Here is a 21272-nt window from a genome sequence, read left to right on the forward strand (position 1 = left end):
GGGCTTTAAGACAAAACAAATGAAAAGGTTCTGAAGTGTTGTAATGTTACCTTTTTGTGGGTATAGGAGCCGGTTTCGTGTAGAACTGCCACTCGGAACGGAGGCCACCACATGTGAAATTCCTTTACCCACTGATGCATCACTGTTGTTGGACACACAATTAGAGTCGGACCCAACCCCTCGAACCTGCACCCAAAACACCCAAGAAGAAAACACAACCATGAATAACAGCATATAGATGATTAATTGCCAAAAAACAAAAAAGAAACAAACAAAACTTAATAGCTCAAAAAAGAGAATCCTAGCTATGGAAATCTATTGACATTTTCTTTAAAGAAAAAGTATTGAGGTTAATACAACCAAGAGAAATGTCTTCAATCCCATTCATCTATTAGTAAATGCAGGTATTAAGAGAAAATACCAGAAAATACATTAAAATATAATGTCTAAAGTAAAAGAAAATCAAACAAAAATTATGTGACAAAAATACTTTTTCCTCCTCTATTGCAGATTAGTGAGGGTATTACATAGTGTACCTTCACCTAAGGGAACATAAGATCTTCGATTTGTTTGAGCCTTTACAGTCTACCAAGTTTTCACCCACAGAAGTTCAACTAATTTCAATTTAATCTCACAGTCCTGGGAAGTCAGCAGGACTGAAATGCCGTGGCCAAGGTTTGGAAGGGTGACGTGTCCAAGGAGACATGGTTATACCAAGAGATGGAGCAATGCCCAGAGCCAGTCTCCTGAAAGCTGTAGCCTGTTCTTTTACGTACGGTGCCACTCTCTTCTCCATGTGATAAAAAGCAAGGGGAGGACCATCACAGTGGCCGCTTCTAGTGGAAAGCCCACCCATGGAGTGCGGGCTGCATGTTGTGGAAAGCAGCTGAGCGCAACACAGCAAGAGCCGCAACAATGGCCGTCACATGCTCGCCCAGCAATCCCAAAAAACCACTTATGTACTGGATTTATACCACAGCATTACTTACACTGGGAAAAGTGGGCCTATTTTTCCAATTTATTGATGTGCAATTTCTACCTAAACATCCTTAAATAAGAGAAGGGTTGACTAAATCATCTCATTCTTTAACACAGCACAGGCTAGTGGTTAGGGGCCCTGCCTGGGGCTGAACCCACACAGACTGTGAACTTAGGCACATTAACCTCTCTGAGCCTCATTTCTCATCTTAAAGTGGGAATAATAATAGCACTGATCATAGAAGGCTACATAAAGATAAATCAGTTAATATCTGTAAAGTGCTTACAACAGTACCATACAGTAAATACTATAAGGGTCTGTTAAATAAAATGGAGAGTATTTAAAAACTTGGAAAAATGTTCAGAATAAGTCTTTTAAAAAATAAGATTACTGATGGAATCACCCTATTTTACCTACACACAGGTAGCTGACAAACTGCTCATGGCCACCATCTCCACATCCTCTTGTCCTCTCTCTCCCTGCTAACAGAACCCCATTGTGTGCAGGTACCCCCCTTCCTTCCCAGCCGTGAGCTGCATGGGATTCTGACCAGTCTGGCTATAGCGAGGTGGGGAGACGCAGAGGGCTGTTGGCACACACGGCCCCGGTGACGCTCACTAGTCCACTCAGGAGCCTAGGAGACTGGCTCGCGCAGTGCAAGGGAGGACTGACGCTATTCTCCTTATCCTCGGCTTTCCTTTCTGCAGTCTCAGTCCAAACGCATTAAATGGAAAATTCCAGAAATGAACAATTTGTAAGTTTTAAATTGCACACCATTCTGAGTAGCGTGATGAAGTCTCGCGACATCCAGCTCCGTCCTCAAATCCTCCCATTGTCCAGTGTATGTACACTATATACACTTCCCACCCACTAGTCGCATAGTAGCCGTCTGGGTTATCAGACTGACTGTCGTGGTATCACAGTGCTTCTGTTCAAGTCACCCTTAGAATAGCCTAACGCTACATCACAATGCTTACATCATTCACTTCATTTCCCCTCATTATGCAGGCACTATATCATCTTACATTATCACAAGAAAAAGAAGGGTGAGTGCAGTACAGTAAGACATTTTAAGAGATACACCACATTTACTGAACTTTTATTACAGTATAGTGTTGTAATTATTCTATTTCGTTATTGTTGATCACTTACTATGCCTAATTTATAAATTAAATTTTATCACAGGTAAAACAGTATATATAAGGTTTGGTACTATCCAAGGTTTCAGGCATCCACTGGGTCTTGGAAAGCACCCCCTCAGATAAAGGGGGACTACTGTACATTTTAGGTTAGGGAGAGTTTTCTCTCTTGGTCTGTCCTGCTGCATGTGAACACGGAAACAGCCCAGTGGCTGCTGGGCAGTTGGGCTACAGTGCAAAGAGAGATATTATAACCACAAGGAAAATTGGCCTTAGGAGAGAATTTAAGTACCTGGTACCTGAAGACACTGCTAAGCTACTGATTATGCTGCATCTACAGCCCACCTCCTCTGTAGGTTTCTAGGTGTATCACACATATTATGAACATTTAACCTAATTAGAGGCTGGGTTTTATTTACCTGCAGTCAAAATACCCTGGTATGTTGCACACCATAGGTGCCTGATTAAGTCTATGCCATCTGCCCTCCCCTGCCTTCCTGTTACAATGGGACAGGTGTCCCTCTGCCTTGCTGAGAGTCGTGACTCTAGCTGCTTCAGCTGTAGTCCTATGGGAAGCTGGGTGCCAGTCAGCGCATAAGATGAATGTTAAACACGTCACAGTGACTCTGGGAATCTCTGCAACATAAGATTTATGCTCAGCTCATGCTGTAGGAGGTAATTGGCTGAGGACACTGCAGACCCACAGGCCTACCCCCCGCTCACTCTGGAACAGTCACTGGCACTCCTGCTCCCTGACTTTTTTCTGCCCAACACGGATGCTGAATATTTGAAGTTAGGTGCATACCGCACACACTCCACCGATGCTATCGCATTAATTCCCAGTTTCAATTACTCTCTCTACACTAATGATGCTAAACCCAGTCTCCAGTCCACATCTCTTTCCTGAAGTCCAAAGTACCATATTCTTGGATGTCTAATTGCTGGCTGATATCCACTTACATGTCCCCATGGCACCATATGTCATTCACCCTCCCACCCCCACCAATCGTGCCCTCCTTCCATGTTTCCTAATACAAAGGAAAGAATTGTCACCTCTTCTCCAGGTGCCCAAACTGGAAATCCAGGTCTCATCCTTGGTCTGCCTCTCTTTTTCTCCACTCTACTCAACCTATAGAGTTCACGTCACGTTGACCTCCTAAATCTCTTCCAAAGCCATCCTATGTCTCCATCTACACTGGTGACACTCCAGTTCTGGCCACCGTCATCTCTTACCTAAGTTACTGCCCTTTCTAGAATGATCATTTCAAAATGCAAAATGTGAATGCTTCATCCCTTTGCTTAAAAAGCCTCTGAACTGTTCCTGTGACAATCTAAACACCTTAACCTGGCCTATCAGACCACAGGATCTGACCTCTGCTCACCTCTTCAGCCTCACCTCTCCAATACCTGCCCCTGAGGTTCAGCACTCCACCTGCCAGCTCTGGCTTCACTTCCTTCTTACCCTTTTGTCCCAGGTACCATCTATTTGTCCTTCAGACCTCAGCTTCTCCTCTATAGTCTTCCCTGTCCTTTTCTCTCCACACGGGCTAAGGACCCTTCCTTGGTACAACCACACTAATGAGAACGCCATACTAACCCTATCATAGCACATATCACCCTTACTGTCACTGTGTGTTAGGTCCTTCCTAAGCTCCTTGAGGGCAGATAGCCTTTTCTTCAAATGATCTCAATGCCTAAACCACAGGAGGTCATTAATGGATATTGGCTTTATTAAAAGAAAACATTTTTTTAAATGCTGGAAGAAAATACACTGAAATGTTAAGAGTGTTTCTAAGCTGGGGGATCATGGGTGACTTTTATTTTCTTGCTACACCTTAATAAATGACTCATGAACTTAAAAAAATTGTTAACTTAGAGTAAGTCACATAGTGCTTGAAATATTAAAAGTAATCTTTTGCACAACTGAAAAACACCTTGTAGTTCTAACAGAAAAATGAGCCTTAATTTATGAGAGGCTTACCCTCATACTCCAATGAGACAAAATGCACCCACTTACTTCCAAATCGTCTCAACCTCCAGCTACAGTCTCTGCCCTCTCCTCTACAGAAAGGGCTCAGACTACAGAAGCCAGAGGCTGCAACAGAATCCGACAGTTCCAGCAGAATTCCCGCGCCCTGCTTGCCCCTCACCAAGAACAGGTCCCCTCGATGTTTCTTGGGGAGAGCGTGACTCTGCCAGTGGCACTTTCGAGACAATATTCCTTTCTAAAAGGATTAAATGTACCAGCTTCTCCATATCCTCTAAGGGGAACAAAGTTATCATCAATATGCGCTTAGCAGGGATTAGGAAACAACCAATCAAAACCTGGCCAACCCGTAAGACTGTCAGCTGATTTCTCAACAGAAACTTTGCAGGCAAGAATGAAGTGGCAGGGAATATTCCAAGTGATGAAAAGCAAGGACATATAACCAAGATTGCTCTACCCAGCAAAGCTATCACTTAGAATTGAAGGACAGATAAGGAGCTTCCCAGACAAGAAAAAGCTACAAGAGTTCATCACCACCAAACCAGTATTACAAGGACTCTTAGAGGGACTTCTTTAAGATGGGAGGGAGGTTAAGGACGGGTGAAAGGGGAAGGGATTAAGAAGTACAAATTGGTTGTTTAGACAGTAGTCAGGGTGATGTAGGATACAGCATAAGGAATATAGTCAATGATATTGTAATAACAAGGTATGGTGCTGGACAGGTGTTAGATCTATCAAGGTGATAGAGGGGAATGGGGTTGGGGACAGGGTGAAAAGGGTGATGGCATTAAGAAATACAAATTGGTAGTTAATACAGTATGGGCGATATAACCAACAATGTTGTAGAGATCATGTAAGGTACCAGATGGGCACTGGACTTACCAGGGCGATCAGGTCATAGACTATGTAGATGTCTGACCAATGTGCTGAAGTAGAATAATATTGAATGTCAACTACAATTAAATATATAGTTATATATAGCATTGGGGTGTGAAGTACAACATAGGGAAGATAGTCAATAGTATTGTAACAGCTATATAAGATGTCAGCGGGGTAGTAGCTTGGGGGGTGGGTTATCACTTTATGAGGGGTTTAAATGTCTAACTATTATGTTGCTTTGTATACATGAAACTAATTTAAAAACAAAAAAAGATGTCCTCCACCTCCACCCCCAAAACAGTAGAGAACAGCTCACTGGTGACCACCAGTAGAAGTTGCTAGAGCCCCAATTCATTATTCTGACAATTGATAAAAAAAGGCAAGTCTGAAGAACGTAAAAAAAAAAAAAAAAAGAAAAACCCTGGCTAAAATAGTTAAAAATAAACTCACTTTCAAATAAGTATAAATATATACCTATACATTTTTCAGGTTATACAGCATTTTTTCTTTTTTTACGACATGCTTTCTGCAAACTTCTACAATGACGACTTACACTTTGCTATTTAAGGCCAATGTTTTATTCTGGCTGAATATCTATTTGGCCTTATTACGACCTTTAATTTCTGCCATTCTCCCCCAATGGAAGACTATGGAGGTTTTTACACTAAGTGGAAATCTGGGAGCAGACCTACATTGTTTCTGAACTACAGAAGGGCAATCAAATCCATTAACAGTCACATCAGCTGAACCCCCCCCACACACCCCCGGCTTTCCAACCCTCAATACTGGTGAGATGGGTATTAGAAATGACTAACTGGGGCCAGCCGGGTGGCTCAGGTGGTTGGAGCGCGGTGCTCCTAACGCTGAGGTAGCCTGTTCAATTCCCACATGGGCCAGTGAGCTGCGCCCTCTACAGCTAAGATTGTGAACAACAGCTCTCCCTGGAGCTGGGCTACTGTGAGCAGCCGGCGGTTGGCATGAGCTGCCCTGAGCTGCCACGGGTTGCTGTGTGCTGCCATGGGCTACTGTGTGCCAGCGTGAGTAGCCGGCAGCCATCATGAGCTGCTGTGTGCTGCTGTGGGCTGCATGAGCTGCTGTGGGCTGCCGAGAGCTGCCATGAGTGGCCGGTGGCCAGCGTGAGTGGCCGGCAGCCAGTGAGAGCTGCCGTGAGCTGCCGTGAGCGGCCGACTGGTGACCAACTGCTTCAGCGAGGGGTAGCGCAAGGCTCACAATACCAGCATGGGCCAGGGAGCTGTGTCCTACACAACTAGACTGAGAAACAACGGCCTGAACCGGAGTGGGGGAGGCGGAAAGAAAGGGGGGAAAAAAGAAATGGCTCACTGTACTGGAGTGATCAGCATCAATTACCAAACTGGCTACCACTCCTTTCATCTCTGATTATCATTGATTATCTAATGAATTTAGGACAAGCCAATAGTTCCAGGGTCAAATACTTCAATCTGCAAGATGGAAATCTATTATAGCCTAGAACTTACCAGGCATTACAAAATAAAACATTTACCTTTGAAATATTTAACTTTTCTCAGGTCATTTATTTATAATTAGGAGTTTACTAAATGATATCCAAGACTCTAAAGTATTAACTGGAATTTGAAAGATAAATCAGCTATTTCCTCTCCACCGTAACATTTAGGGGCCCATCATTATAACATGAATGGCAAAGTGAAAAGAATATAGTGTGTACACTATAAACTAGGAACACCATAACCAGCATAGATTTTTACGAACCACATGTAATCTGCTTCTCCCTCTTAAAAATACACACACATGGAAAATACATTAAAAAAAACATTTTCTTTTACCATGGAGTTTCTTCTTGGTATCCCAGAGATTTTAAAATTGCAACACTAAAACCATCTCAAATTAGGACCCCAAAATCTACAGCTTGCAAGAGTTCAGAGGAAACGAACCCAGCCAGTGAAGCAATTCCGGTTCCCCGCACTTGACTATTCGGTTTCATCTGATCCTCACTGAGTATTCTTCTGACTATTTCTTTAGGACATAAGCATAGAGGAGAACTCCAAGTTCACTTAGTTTCAGAGGAGAACACGTTATAAAACTGTTAGAAAACGTGACACAGTTTGTTCTGGCACATGGAAGTGGAGGGCCCAAGCTCCTCGGCACACCTCTACTCATAAGAAACCCAGTTGTTTGGCTGATGTATGACCACGTTCTGGGAAGCTCTTGTACCAGGACTATTGCAATGAAGACGATCTGGGCTACAGGCCAACATGCCACACTATTTCATTATGGAAAGAGGCTATGAGCATTGATAGTTAATTGATTACAGCTGCTCATTATTAGCCCTGACTTCACTCCTAGTAGAGTTGTCACTACTCAAGAGAGCATGTTTTAATTTTTAGATCAAAACTACACTGCAGGGATGATTTTAGGCTTCCTAGGCCCAGAGTATTAGATTCGGCACAAGTTTCATTATAATAGGAAGGGAAAGGGAGGAAAGAGATGGGAAATAAGGAAATCCCAGAAATCATTTACGGAAAGAAAGACAGTCCTAGAAACTATCTGGGGCAGCCTGGGACTTTCTAGTTATATATATATATAAAAAAAAAAAAACCCACATAGAGTTCCAGAGCCAAGCTAACTGAAGAGCTTATTTAGAATAGAGAAGCATTTCTACAAACGCTAATGAAGTCACAGAAAAGAAAACACTAAATGCCCATCTTCAACTCCGACTTTTCTTTTGAGCTAGAATGTTTTCATGTTTCTAGGCAAAATGTAACAGAATTCTAATATTTAAAGAAAAATGTCTGCTTCAATACAACTTCCTTGTAATAACAACAAAATATTTAGTATTTTAAAATCTCCAAACTATACGTAATATGCTGTTCTTTTCCTTCCTACATTTATATAAATATTCCTAAAATATTCCAAAACTTCAGTACTCATGAGAAGTGTTGATCTGCTAAATTGACAAAAGAGTAAGGAATAAAAAAAGGCACTAAACTGAAAATTAAGAAAAAAACTTCTTCACTCAGTAGTCTATGGTCTGTATGTGGCTCTCTACTAAGCACTTCTCAGCCGATGAAGCAGAGTGTGGCCCAGGAGCTCTCTGCAGCCGCTGACCTCAGGCTCACTGACACCATTTTAAAGGCGGGTCCCAATCCTATCTAGTGAGTGCCTGAAGTTTCTAGAACATAATCATCTGCTAAACATCTCCCTGTTGTTACTCATGAGATAAGGCTACTGGACTCTAAGAAGCTCTCAGATTAACTGGGTTCAAGATTAAATAGCCCACATAATTCACCTAGCATTATTTTTACCAATACTGATTTACATAAAGCCAATGTCCAGCTCAAATATGGAAACAGTCACTGTACCAATTTCAAAATAAAGTACTTCAGTCCTACCATACCGAACTAACACAGTTTAAATGCTTATTCTTTCAGAGTACTACAGCTTTAATAGTTTATTTAAATTCCTAAAGAGAATCAAGATTAAAATCTAAATATAGTTTTCTATCATTTTAGATAGTCATTTAGGCTTTGGCCTTAGGATTTATATAAAATCCTTAAAGATTGGGAAGAGGGTAGAAAGCATAGCGAGCAGACAAGTAATTTCATTAAAAAAAAAAAAAAAAGCGCTATCTATAAACACTCTCATGCATATTGATTATAAAAGAAATTTAGGAGAATGGCTTCTTCAAAGCTCCAACTTCCCCATGAATAGACTTTGTACTTACTGTAATGCTCACCTGGTCTCCTGCCAGAACAAATATTTTAATATAAAATTTAATAAATGGGACTAAAAGTATTATGTCTAATTTAAAATTCCATATTGTGTAAACTATTGATATTAACATAATTGAGTTTGTAAACAATCCATTTGCAGAAGCTAACCTTAGACACTGTATTGACCCAAAATATCTAGTGGGGCTCATCTGCAAAATGAAGCATCAATGCCTGGAATTCATTAAAAGTGTTACATGTTTAATTTCTCCTGCCCTACAGCTCCATTGTCTCGTAAAAATTTTCCTTTGATGTCCCCCACTAAAAGAATTAAAGGAATATTGTAATTGAAATGTCATCAATAATTCACAAAACCCTCCTCCACAGCAATACATCTGATGAAATATTAATTGAACTCCACAGACTGACAGTCTGCAGAGGAGCACTTGCCTGTAATTTGAACCACGAGTCCTGATCTTGCTGTAGCTCAGACCTGCCAAGAAGGCAATTATCTGGATGGTCTTGCCCAATCCCATTTCATCTCCCAGAATTCCTCCTGCCTGCTGGCAGTGCAATTCCCACAGCCACCTAACACCTGTCTGCTGGTACCTACAACAACAAACACCAACAAGAAAAAGAAAATGGCAAATGGTGGGTAATACAGATCATAACAGAAAGTACTCATGAATTAATCATTTGGCTAGGTCCTAGTACCAGTCAGAGAAACATGCTGGATGTGTGTTTTACATGAGTATTATATTTATAAGGTCATACATTTTTGATTACCTAGACATAAAATCACAAATTTTTCTTTACAGAATGTTAACACATTTCTAATTAAACTGATAGATGGGGTAATTAAGGACTATTTTATTTCTTTTTCAACATTAAAAATAGCTTGGTAAATAAGCATAACTTATTATCTTTCATTTAGTATATTTATGGAAAAAAATCTCAAATATTTTTAGATTTTTAAGTTCCAATAACTTTTCTATGAAAAAAAGGTGTAAACAGCATCAAAAAGCAGGACAGAGAATACCGCAATTTACAGTATATATTGCTGAAAAGTCACTTGGTAATCATATTATCTTTTTATAGGAAAATTAAATTAAATTTTAAGGCCATAAACAAGTTGGAATAATAGAGCTGCTCGCAAAACTAGTACATAACAGGTGATTCTGTCATATTACTAGCAGATGCAAAGAAGAACAGACTGAAGACTCAAGAATACAAAAGGTCTTTTTAATATTTTAAAGCAGAACTTGATTCAGGGACTTTTTCATAGATACAAAAACATCAGAGATATTAAAATTTTAAATAAGGAATACAGGTCAAAGAGAAGTAACAGTCCCTCTACCAAAAAAAAAAAAAGTTGGTATTTTCCGTTCTCTGCCAATAGCATATTTAATCTATAATCTAAAACTAAAATTTAAAAAAGGAATAATGCAAAAAGAATTTTTGAGAGTTAAAGCTTTAACATCATGGAATGGTACAAAGACTGTACGCACAATTAAAATGGCATCTAAAGCAGAAAACACTTAAGTTAAAAGACTGAAATCCAAAGGATTTTTTTTTTTCAAATAAAATACCAAGACTAATGAGCCTTCCACCTTAAAAGAAAGTGGTTTTGCTGTTTTACTGCCCAAATGTTTACTATTTGGTACATGGGACATTCACCTAAAATCTCATTATGGACTTCAGTCCTTGTTGAACTAGTTTTATTTCATCTTTTCTCAGTAAAATATGTCATAATTAACTTTCCCCCAGTATTCTTCAAAGTCAATTCCAAAAGTTTGACTCTAGCTGTTGCCATTATTATCTATCAAATAAGAAACATTCTGAATGAGAATTTTGCTGCTTTACTAAGTTTACTCATTATACTGCACACTTCGAATACAAATTCTGGAAAAAAGGAATAAAAATCCAAACACAGTAAGTGTAGTCTGGATAAAAGATCATTTAATTTGAGAAGAAGGGCAAGTCCTATTAACAAGTGGTATGTAATCAGAGAAGAAAGGCTACCACTTAAGGAGCCTACTGCCAGGAGGGACCAGGCCCATAGAACCTCAAAACCACTCTGCGGGGAGATGTTCAGCGCATTTTATAGTTGGGGAACAAAGGCACAGAGAGGTTAAGTAACTTGCCAAAGGTCACACTGATTAAAAAAACAACAACAACAAAAAAAAAACGAGCAAGCCAGAAATGAAATCCAGAACTTCTGATTCCAAGATTATCAAGCGATAATCTTGACCAATGGAGGGAGTTATTTTGCTCCCTGGGGGACATCTGGCAATATCTAGAGACATTTCTGGTTGATACAACCAGGAAAGAGCAATTGTCATCTAGTGGTAGAGGCCAGAGATGCTGTTCAACATCTTACAATGCACAGCAATAGTCCCTACAACAAAGAATTATTCAACCCCAAATATCAGTTGTGCTAAAGATGAGAAACCCACATCTAGAATAAAAGCTGGTTGTGAACTGGCTACACTAGCCTAATCTCAGCTTTGGAAAAAGACGTATTCAAAAAACTCTCCCCAAAAAATGATGTATAGTGGTCCCCCCTTATGAGTGGTTTCGCTTTCTGCAGTTTCAATTACTTGCAGTCAACCACAGTCTGAAAATATTAAATGGAAAATTCCAGAAATAAACAATTCATAAGTTTTAAACTACACACAGTTCTGAGTAGCGCGATGAAGTCTCGTGCCTTCCCACTCCATCCCACCCAGGACGTGAAGCATCCCTTTGTCCAGCGTCTCCCCATTAGTCACTTAGTAGCCTTCCCAATTACCAAATCGACTGTCATGGTATCGCAGTGCTTATATTCAAGTCACCCCGATTTTACTTAACAACTGATGCTGGCAATTCAGATATGCCAAAGAGAAGCTGTGAAGTGCTTCCTTTAAGTGAAAAGGTGAACATTTGGTACTATCTGTGGTCTCAGGAACTCTTTGGGGGTCTTGGAACGTATGCCCCTCGGATAAGGGGAGAGAGACTACTGTACAGTTTCCAGAATCACCAAATTCTAGTCAATGGACCGACCTCCTTTTACAAAGGTACAGAACAACTACGGAGCCAGCTCCTCTGGGCAGAGCAGGGACCAAAATCTCCCAGGGGTCATTCCAGTGTCTTCCTGCACTGCACTGCCTCCCCCCAACACGGGTCCAACACCTCTCTTTGTTTGGGGCCAATCAACATAAAGTGGGAAGAGTCTGGAGAGCAGCAATGGAGAAACATGAAAGAAGAAAGGGTGACTGGTTTGTTATCCCAGAGGGAACATGGGAGGGAGTTAGGACATTTGGATTCTATGTGACCCAACAGAGGCAGTAACAGTGTGCTAGGTGTTTTCTTGTCTACAAATGTAATCTCCAAGGGTGTTCGAACAGCAGAGCATTGTGTTTGTAAGATGATTAACACTAAAGAAATGACTTAAGGAAAAATATCTACTAGGCAGTCCCTTAAGTCACATCGCTACATGGAAATCCCCTAAAACAACCGGGGACAATGTACGAAGATGGCAGGAGTGACTTTCTTTTCCTAAAGGCCCGCAGACTGCACCAGCACACTGGCTGGCAGGCGCGTGTGGCTGGATGAGAATTTAGGGTGCCCGGGTTCTGCTTCCAGCAGTGCCCCTGACTGATTTACTTAGCTTTCGTTGCTTTAATTTTCTAATAACAAACATCGTAAAACAATTATATACTTTAAAAGAAAGCAGGTTATGAAATTCTGTTTTCAGAACCTTTGTTAAGCATATAAAAATTACTCTTCGGGGAAAGTTAAAACATTTTTACAAACTATTGTACAATAGTGAAGAAATTACTATTATCTGCTCTACCCTTGCGATCAAAGCATCACAAAATAACCACAGGTAATTGGTATATCTTGGCATTGTCACACTAAGTCAAGATTGCATTTACTGGTGCAGCTAAAAGTAAGGTCAAAAGAGTGAAGTTTGTCATTTGATTGCTAAATTACACAGATGAATGCATTTGCTGGGCAAACTTTCAAAACAGAATTTTAAAAGTTAAACATGATCTTGCAGAAAATAGCACTTAAATGGATAATTGTACCTTCTGACTCCCTTGTGTACAACAATACCCTGTTAATTTAATTCCACAGAGTGTGGTAAATACAGTAAAAATATATCTACAGCTTAAAATTAAATTGGCCTGGCTAAAACTTAATCATGAAAGGAAAATGGAGACTATCAATCCTATTACTTTTTTACATATAGCAGAAGAAAAGGAACAGAAGTTTTAAAACATTTATGAAATATTTAAAATGCTGCTTTTGAGAGATGAAAAATGAAAACAAAATACTTTCCAAGAATGTGCAATTAAGATAAATTAAAAGAAAAACATGTGTTTACATTAACTACAACAAGGTTAATAGTCAATATACTGCATCATATACTCTTAGTAAGTAAAGTTTGGTTGTAACTGAAATTTCTTTGCTAGAACATTTCACATGTATACAAAAATGCATATTTAACTTGAGTCTTAAGGATATTTCCCCAATCACTTGTAGAAGTATTCTTTCTTTGATAAATAAATTTAATCTACAATTTGGGTATTCCTTCTGCTAGTACAACACTGATATTATGTGGCCTATTCCTTAATAAGCAATCACTTTAGAGAAGATGGAAAGAGTTGGCAATAAATGTTGTCTTTACCTCTCCACAGTTAATTTTCATTTGGGAAATGCAATAAACAAAGTAGCCACCTTTCTGGGCTATAAAATATCTACAAAAATTACTGGAGAGATTCAGACTTAAATTTCTTTACAGTTCTTCTGTCCAATTATAGCAAGCCAATCAGGACACTTCATATCTTTAGAATTCAACTTTCCTATATGTTTAGTGGGATAAAATAACTATTCCCTGTCTCCCCTCGACCCCACCCTGAGAAAAATTAAAACTATAATGAAAGCTCTTTGAGAGGAAATATAAAAAGCATGCTATTTTTAAACAAACATCTTGCACAGCTGAATCTATGAAGGAGATTAAACATCACCATCTCGAAGAAATCTGCATCCTGCACCCAACTAAGTGATGATCCAAGAGACAGAAAGAAGCTATTTAATGGTTTAACTTCCTGTCTGCAGCGAAGAAGGCTTCCTAAAGTACCTTGTTAAGTATGTCTCAGGAGTGATGAGACTGGAAATGTGCCCCAGTTTTACACTCATCATGGGAGACTTGCCTGGGCCTTGCAGACGACAGGTATGCATCTATCACGCAGCACCCACTATCTATAAGGAAGGGCCACGTCACATGTGAAACATGGTCAGTTTCAAAGAGCAACTTAATCCTGAAGGTGTTTGCCTGTATCTTCTCTTTTGACATTAGAACATCTACATAAAATATTTAGATGCGCATTTGGTCAGCTCAAAAGTATTATACCCTTAGGTACAATATAAGGCACTCAGAAAGTAATCTCAACAGTTTTTTATTTCCACATAGAAGTAAAAACAAAACCTCCCCAATATTGATTTTAATGTACAACTTTTCCTAATTAAGCTGATTTAAGAAATGAGAGGTTTGGTTCCTTAAAATTACTAAGAACAAAAAAATAACTCAATGTAGATAGTTTTTAAATGTGTTGCTTTCAGTCTGCTGAGACAGGTCCACACAGATTCATCAGTTTACAAACATACCCAATGCGCACTTTAGTCAATTTATTATCATCTAATTGTAATGAACAGCGTGTGGCTACAATTTCATTTGACAGGATCTGTATCTGCAATAAATTGCTGCAAGTACCTTAAGGCCCACAGGTAACTGCTGTGTAATTCCTAAAATAGTAATTTGTACACAATGGCTTGATGACAGATATAAAGGAAAGAACACATGACACATACTTAAAAAGCTTTTTGAAAAGAAAACCCGGCATTTTAAAACCTTCATCAAATTCAGCATCACTTTCCTCAGAATCATCTTCAAGCTTCAAATTCTTCTCTTTGTCCTGCAGTCTCAGTTTATTCCATCTCCTACCATAAAAATAAAAATCATATTTCCATTATTTTGGTTACAAAACAGATTAAAATAGATAATTCTAGATAATGCACAGGGAAAAAACAGGCAAATCAGAATGGTCTTTTAGCTTTCTGCTGCCAACATTACCCAAAACACTGATGTTCAAAGAAGAAGAATTCTCTTTTCCTTCCTTCTCAATTCAATTCTTATTTGAATTATTATAGCTGTACTAGAAATATTTTTGTAAGATCCCATTTCATTATCAAAACTACTTGTTCCTCCTCTGGCACACCCTAAGGGAAAATTTCTCTGCTAGTTCCTAAAATATATGAACTTAATTCCAGAAAAGATTCAATGAAAATTTCAATATAACTAAGTATCTCCAAAAGGGCAATATAGCAAAACAACAGATTTTATTTATAATTACTATTTCTGCGCTAAAGATATGATAGTCATAGTATAAAACAGCACAGTATCTTAAACATAAAGCAAATTTTTGGTCAAAATTACTATATATCAGATTCACATATTGATTACTTAATGGTAATATATAAAGGTACTAATAATTGCATTATTTGTACCAACAATATAAAGGTACTAATAATTATATACCTGAGGAAAAAAATGTGTTCACTAAAAATCTAATTCATAAATTTAGCAATATGTTTTTCAAATATAAAATAAAATGAACATTTATATTTCAGAAGGGTAATGCTATGTATATATAACAGAAAAAAATGTCTAAACATCTGAAAGTCTTAGCAACACACCAAGGTTTTTGGGAAGGTGCATCCATTTGGCCAGACTAATTCTGCATTCATGTAACTATAATGGACACTTGTGTCACGAGTTAAAAAAAAAAAAAAGTCAATAGCCCCACATTCTATTAACTACCAAAATCAAAGGATGACTTTTTTCAGTATGCATGCAAGTGACTTTGAATTTCACAAAATGGTGGAAACGAATTAAAGCAATAATACAGAGAAATACCTGTGAAGTAAAGAGCTCACAGGAAGGGAACGAGAACAGCAACAGTAAGAAGGCATTTATCCATCACTCATCATGCAAGAATAACAGAGGGAAGGTAACGGAGAAAATGGAAGGATAATATGGCACACACTGCCCAGTTAGAGGGATTGTGTGTTTTCCAGGATCGATTACCAAGCCAGCAGAAGCCAAACACAGAGTGACAGGCAACCACACCCAGGGAGCTGCTGGAGGACCGTAAAGCACACCCTCTGATAAATTGCTGCCTTGCTGAAAATTCCATCTCTTCAAAGCACCAAAAAGAAGGGTTAGCTGAATTTAATTATAACCAATAAGGAAAAACGAGCTGGTGATCTAAAACTGCTTCTCGGGGTACTAAGAGGACCTATAGATAAGCAGTTTTGGTAATTTTCAGAGGATAGCCAATGGAAGAGGCAGCCTAGGGCCACGTCTAAGGAAATAGCTTTCATGTAACTACAAGGTTTAATATGTGATAGTCTTTTTATGTAAAAATTTAATGACCTTTTTGTGCTTAACTTCTAAAGGCAATCTCTTCCTCTCTTTTATTTGTATTTTTCTTCCTTAAAAATCATCTCCACGCAATTGATGAAACGAAGTACCTCTAGGTAGCTATAACAGTCTTTGCTATTCTTCTGAGGTTCACATTACCTTCAAATTTAATTACGTGCAAAGGCGTATGGCAGCGGTTCTCAACCAGGGGCAAAGTGGCCATCCTCCGCCATCCCCCACAACACCAGGCTAATCTGACAATGTCTGGAGACATATTTGGTTGTTACAACTGCTGGGGGAGGGGAGATATACTACTAGCATCTAGCAGTGGAGGCAGGGGATGCGGTAGGCACCCTACAATGTGCCAGGCAGTCCTCCACAACAAATGTAACCTCATCTTAAATGTCAACAGTGCCAAGGCCGAGACACCTGGGTACATAGGTACCTACTGGTGGAACTGAGAAACCAAAACAACGTACATATATTTTCTTGATGTGTGTGTGTGTGTGTGTGTGTATCTGAATTCTTGGTACTCACTATCTGAAATTTAGCAAACAAGCAATTTCAGATGAGATGTTCCTCAGTAACCAAACTGTTACTATCAGAGCTCAGAAACTAACATCTATATAACAAAAGATAGTTGTATTTAGCAAATTTATGGATAATAAAAATTTGTGGAAAAAATCACAAAAACTAGCATAGCCACTTAAAAATACTTCCTTTTACAACTACTCTTAAGATAATTTTTTACAGGGAGAAAAAGAAACACACTGGAAGATACTGTCTTTAAAAGTTTGGCACAACAGTCATTAAATATATTCCATACAAGGTCACATAGTAAACTTCATTGATAGACGACAGCTGCCTCCTTAGACTTAGCCAGTAAATCTTTGTGGCTGTTAAATTTCCCACCACATCACTCTGCAGCAACAGGGTTTCAGCTTCCTCCTTCTGCCTCCCTCCCTCCTAAAATATACGACAGCATATCACCACAGAACAAACAGCACCTAGGAAACCACATAAGCCGCTACAGAAATGATTGCATTCCAGTGTCTTCCGCTTCATAAAGATGAAAAGAGACAAACATTTATTTAGTTTGGCTAAAGGATAACTAAAGGTGGTGGGCAAAAATCATTATTGCCTACAAGTACTTGTATCATTGTGAAGACAAATCGCCCTAGTAGAATCACACACACATATTCAAGACAGAAAAGACCAGGTTATGAAATCACATGCCTATGGGCTCAGGCAAAGCGCTGCTGTGTTAGACAGAGCAGCAGTCACTCCTGTGCCTTCCAGCAAACACAGGCCTGCCTGTCGCCCACTGCAGCAGAGCAGCGCTGAGCGCGCGTGGGCCGACAAGGGCCACACGGCAGGCACACTGGGATGTGGAGGACTCACCTGAGCCAGACTCACCTGAATCCTGAGAGAAATAGTTGCTGCTCCCACCTTAGATGTCATCAAGGGTCTTATGCTCTTTACTGTGCTTAACCCGCTCATCCTGCAGCCTGGCAGGCTGCGTGATCTGTCTGGCCAGCAGGTGTAAAGGGGGATTCTGTGCTATGAGTAAACTGGGCTTGACATACGCAGTAAGAGCAGGCCAAAAAATCAAAGCCTGGACTTGGATGGTCTGGAATCAAATCCTGACTGCCGTTTTTGAGCTCCTTAACCCAAGCAAGTAAATAATGTCTTTAGCATCTAAGTTTCCTCAACTGTGAGATGGGAGGTCGACAGCATCCACTTCACTGGACCTTGGGGAGGGTTAAAGCACTCATTAGCGTGAGCTTATAAAATAGTAAGTGCTAAATGAATTAATGAATCGTATGTAATCCGACGTATAGGTGTGAAATCCTCACACAACCCCAGGCAGGAACTATGACTCTGATCACTTACAGAGGAGGAAGCAAAGGTAATACACAGTCCCGAACAATCGCATGAGGTGATGCAACGCACCGCAAAGTTTGAGAGAATGCTCTGAACATGGATACTTGAACAAAAACGAGGAAGGTTCATCAACGGATGCACAGTAAAGTATTATGAATAACACGATCACCATGAATTAAAAAACCAGCCATCAGACGGTACCTGCTAGAATATCTCAGTTTAAAAATTCTGCAACAGATTTATAAACAGTGAACTGTCATGAAATATGGCTGTCTTTTATATGATATAACAAAAATTAGACACAGAATGACTTAAAATTGGTTGGGGTGGTTTGGAAAAATAAGATCCAGGCCCAAGTGATCTGAAATTTTAAAAATCAGAAATGGCTAAAATGTCTCAATTCTATTATTTCAATAAATAAGCCAAATGACTAATTTTAAAAGTGGAAGGAGGCAGTAAGTAGTCCAATATTTATGTTTTTGGAAAATAAATAATTTTTTCCTGTTTTCTACGCTCTCATTTAAAAAACTCCACACATGTAATAGTCACAGCTGCAGCCACATAAAACCAGTGGGCCTGGTGCTTCTGGCAGTGTCTCTCCCTCACACAACTACGGCAGTCAGCCCGCTGCTCACTCCACTGGCAGCCACTCAGAAGAGAACCCAGTAATAAACATAAACTTCCGTTCCAATCAGATGCAGGCACAGAAAACACTTCCTGGCTTCGCTACATTCGCGCAGGAACGAGAACCTGGCCCAGGCCGCAGGGCCTGGGGCTGATCCTGCAGTAATGAGCGATGAGAAGCATCCTGGACCCGGGCGGGGCCCGACGGCTAGCAACACGGCACAGCATTCCCAGCTGCACCGCACCAGGAGCACCACGTCCTCCAGCGGTAACCTACTGGGGTACCTCGTCAATGGAAGCCTAGCAATACACCTGAGAGTCAATTGCCACCATTTAAAGTTAATTATGTTCAAAACAGAACTTCAAGCACATCAAGGGTGTTTCAACACACATAAGTGGGAAGACACAGCCAACTGCCATCAGGTCATACCTGGGGCTTCCTCATCCCTGTGCATCTGCATTCCTGTGCCGTCCCCAGCCTCCCTCCCCTCAACACACACATCCACACACTCCGTGGATCCTTGAGACCTCCCCCCAAGAAGCCCTGACCAGTAAGGCATCCTGTCCTCGAGGTGCCTCCCCAGCCCCTTGGCACCTTGAACACATCTGGTGTGTCCACTAGAATGCTCACCAAGCGGTAGCATCTTTTGAAATCCGTACCTGTCTCTCTCTACGACTGGGAGCCACTTGAGATTAGAGACTACCTTAGTCATTTTTATATCCCTAGAGACTAGTATAATGCCCACCTCACCACAGATACTGAATGAATGAATGAATGAATGAATGAGGTTCAGAATTGGGCGAGGGATAAGGAAAACATCAGGGTCTGAGAAGCATGGCTTGAAAATAGTCAAAGTGGGTCATTTCAAGTGGATTCAAGAAACTTCCTGTTCTGTCTCACTTACAGCCTACCTCCTGCTGTACTTCCTACTCCTCCTACATATATTAAGGTACTACTCCTGGCTATGTCCACTGGATAAACATGGTACAGGTCCACTACAAAGACTCAGCCATGGCAGAGGGCAACTGCAAAGTCAGAAACATTCTTAATGTAGGTTTTATAAGAAACAAATTTTTCAAGTTATTTTCAAGTCTTGAGCTCTGTTTTTTGGGAGTTTCCCAGTGGATTCACTTTGAAACTGGATTCTGCATACCAGTTGATGGGAAGAATTAGAAGCCCCGAGTTTGGGTCCACGCTTCCTTAGAACCAGGTGAAAAAGGCTAGGCAAAAGATTCAACTTTCTATGAAAGAATTAGTCTTCTGATAGAGGAAAAAAGAAGTTTAACTAGCCCTAAAGTATATTTACATCAGTAGAAAGAAAAAAATGTTTTTGATGTTCCCACATTCATCCTTCTCTTTAACCCATACAGGTAATAGTCACAGCTGCAACCAAATAAAATGACATGAGTGTATTATTCGCTGGGGGATTTTCTAACTCCTATAGTCCCTCAGCCTCCAGCGGCAGCCACTAGAGGAGAAGCCAGTAAAACACACAGACTTAAGATACCCACTGAGAAGTGAACACTGGATGTAGGCAAAGAGCTGCATTATAGGTCTGTAACTGGTAAGGAGAGGTCCACACTTAAGAAACATCATTTAACAATCGCTGCATTTGTCTCCTTGACCACAAAATGAGCTAAATATTAAATTCTTATAGAACTAAATGTATTATATATGTATTATACCCTTTGGAAACTGTTTTTTTTTTTTTTTTTTTTTATACTACATACATGACAGATGCTACCTTGTAATTATTGGCAGGATTACACAAGAAAGTAAAATTGAGAAGTTTTAGTTAATTGTAGGTTAAATGTGAATGAAAAATAACAAATGGCAAAATACCTATTGCAGTCTTGGGCAGGCAGGAGTCAATTGCAGGCCCCAAGTCTAAAGGCCATCACACTATTCCACCCTTACTGTCAGCCAAGATCAAGATTATCATAGACCACTCTGCATAGGACATGCTATCCGTCTAGGACAGCAAGGAGTGTGAAAATCAAGCCTTACAAGGCACAACAGAAGGATCTGGAACACTGACCTTAGAACAGAGAGAACTGTGAGGAACCAATGTGTAATCTTGACCTACCCTCACTTAGAACCAATGAACACGATGTGAAGTTTGAAGAATGTCCCCTGGGCAGGTGTCCAGTGTCTCCTAGTGTGTCAAAGGAGATAGAACTTGTTATTTCTCCTCAAACAACTGTTGATAATGTACCTATAAGTATAGATACTTTATCACTAAGTGGAGACTTGATCGTATTAATAAAAAATGTATGAAAGGTACAAAAAGCCAAACATCAACAAAACTAAGTTTATAACAGCTAATGATTTAGCTATGCATACTAATACCAACTGTGAAACTGCCTTTTACTTTGGAGAGAAGTCACCTTTTCATATGTATCAATATTTATAAGGCCTTCTTCATGATTCTCATGGACCCTCTGACTGGCTTGATGAAATCTTTGTAGTGCCTAGCGGGCATGCAAGTAACAAGAACAGCTGACATTTACAGAGTGCCTGACACGTGTCAAATACCTCAGGTATTATCGTGTGTGATCCTCATATAGCCCTTACAATGGTACTGCTATGAGTCTCATACTATGG

General features: G+C 39.8%; 1 protein-coding gene across 2 annotated transcripts in view; it reads right to left on the reverse strand.

The window, feature by feature from the left end:
* The window catches only part of ERCC6 (ERCC excision repair 6, chromatin remodeling factor), an 86413-nt gene that overhangs the window by 41832 nt on the left and 23309 nt on the right, over positions 1–21272 (reverse strand). Inside the window, exons 6-8 of one of the 2 annotated variants that reach the window (XM_019730116.2) lie at positions 14548–14676; positions 9142–9300; positions 51–186 (exon numbers count right to left, since the gene is read on the reverse strand). In XM_019730116.2, the coding sequence (XP_019585675.2) occupies positions 51–186; positions 9142–9300; positions 14548–14676 (424 nt within the window). The remainder of the gene's footprint in view (positions 1–50; positions 187–9141; positions 9301–14547; positions 14677–21272) is intronic. The other variant, XM_074337261.1, reaches the window with a different exon arrangement.

This window comes from Rhinolophus sinicus, linkage group LG07, assembly GCF_036562045.2.
Source record: "Rhinolophus sinicus isolate RSC01 linkage group LG07, ASM3656204v1, whole genome shotgun sequence".
In the NCBI taxonomy this organism is placed as follows: domain Eukaryota; kingdom Metazoa; phylum Chordata; class Mammalia; order Chiroptera; family Rhinolophidae; genus Rhinolophus; species Rhinolophus sinicus.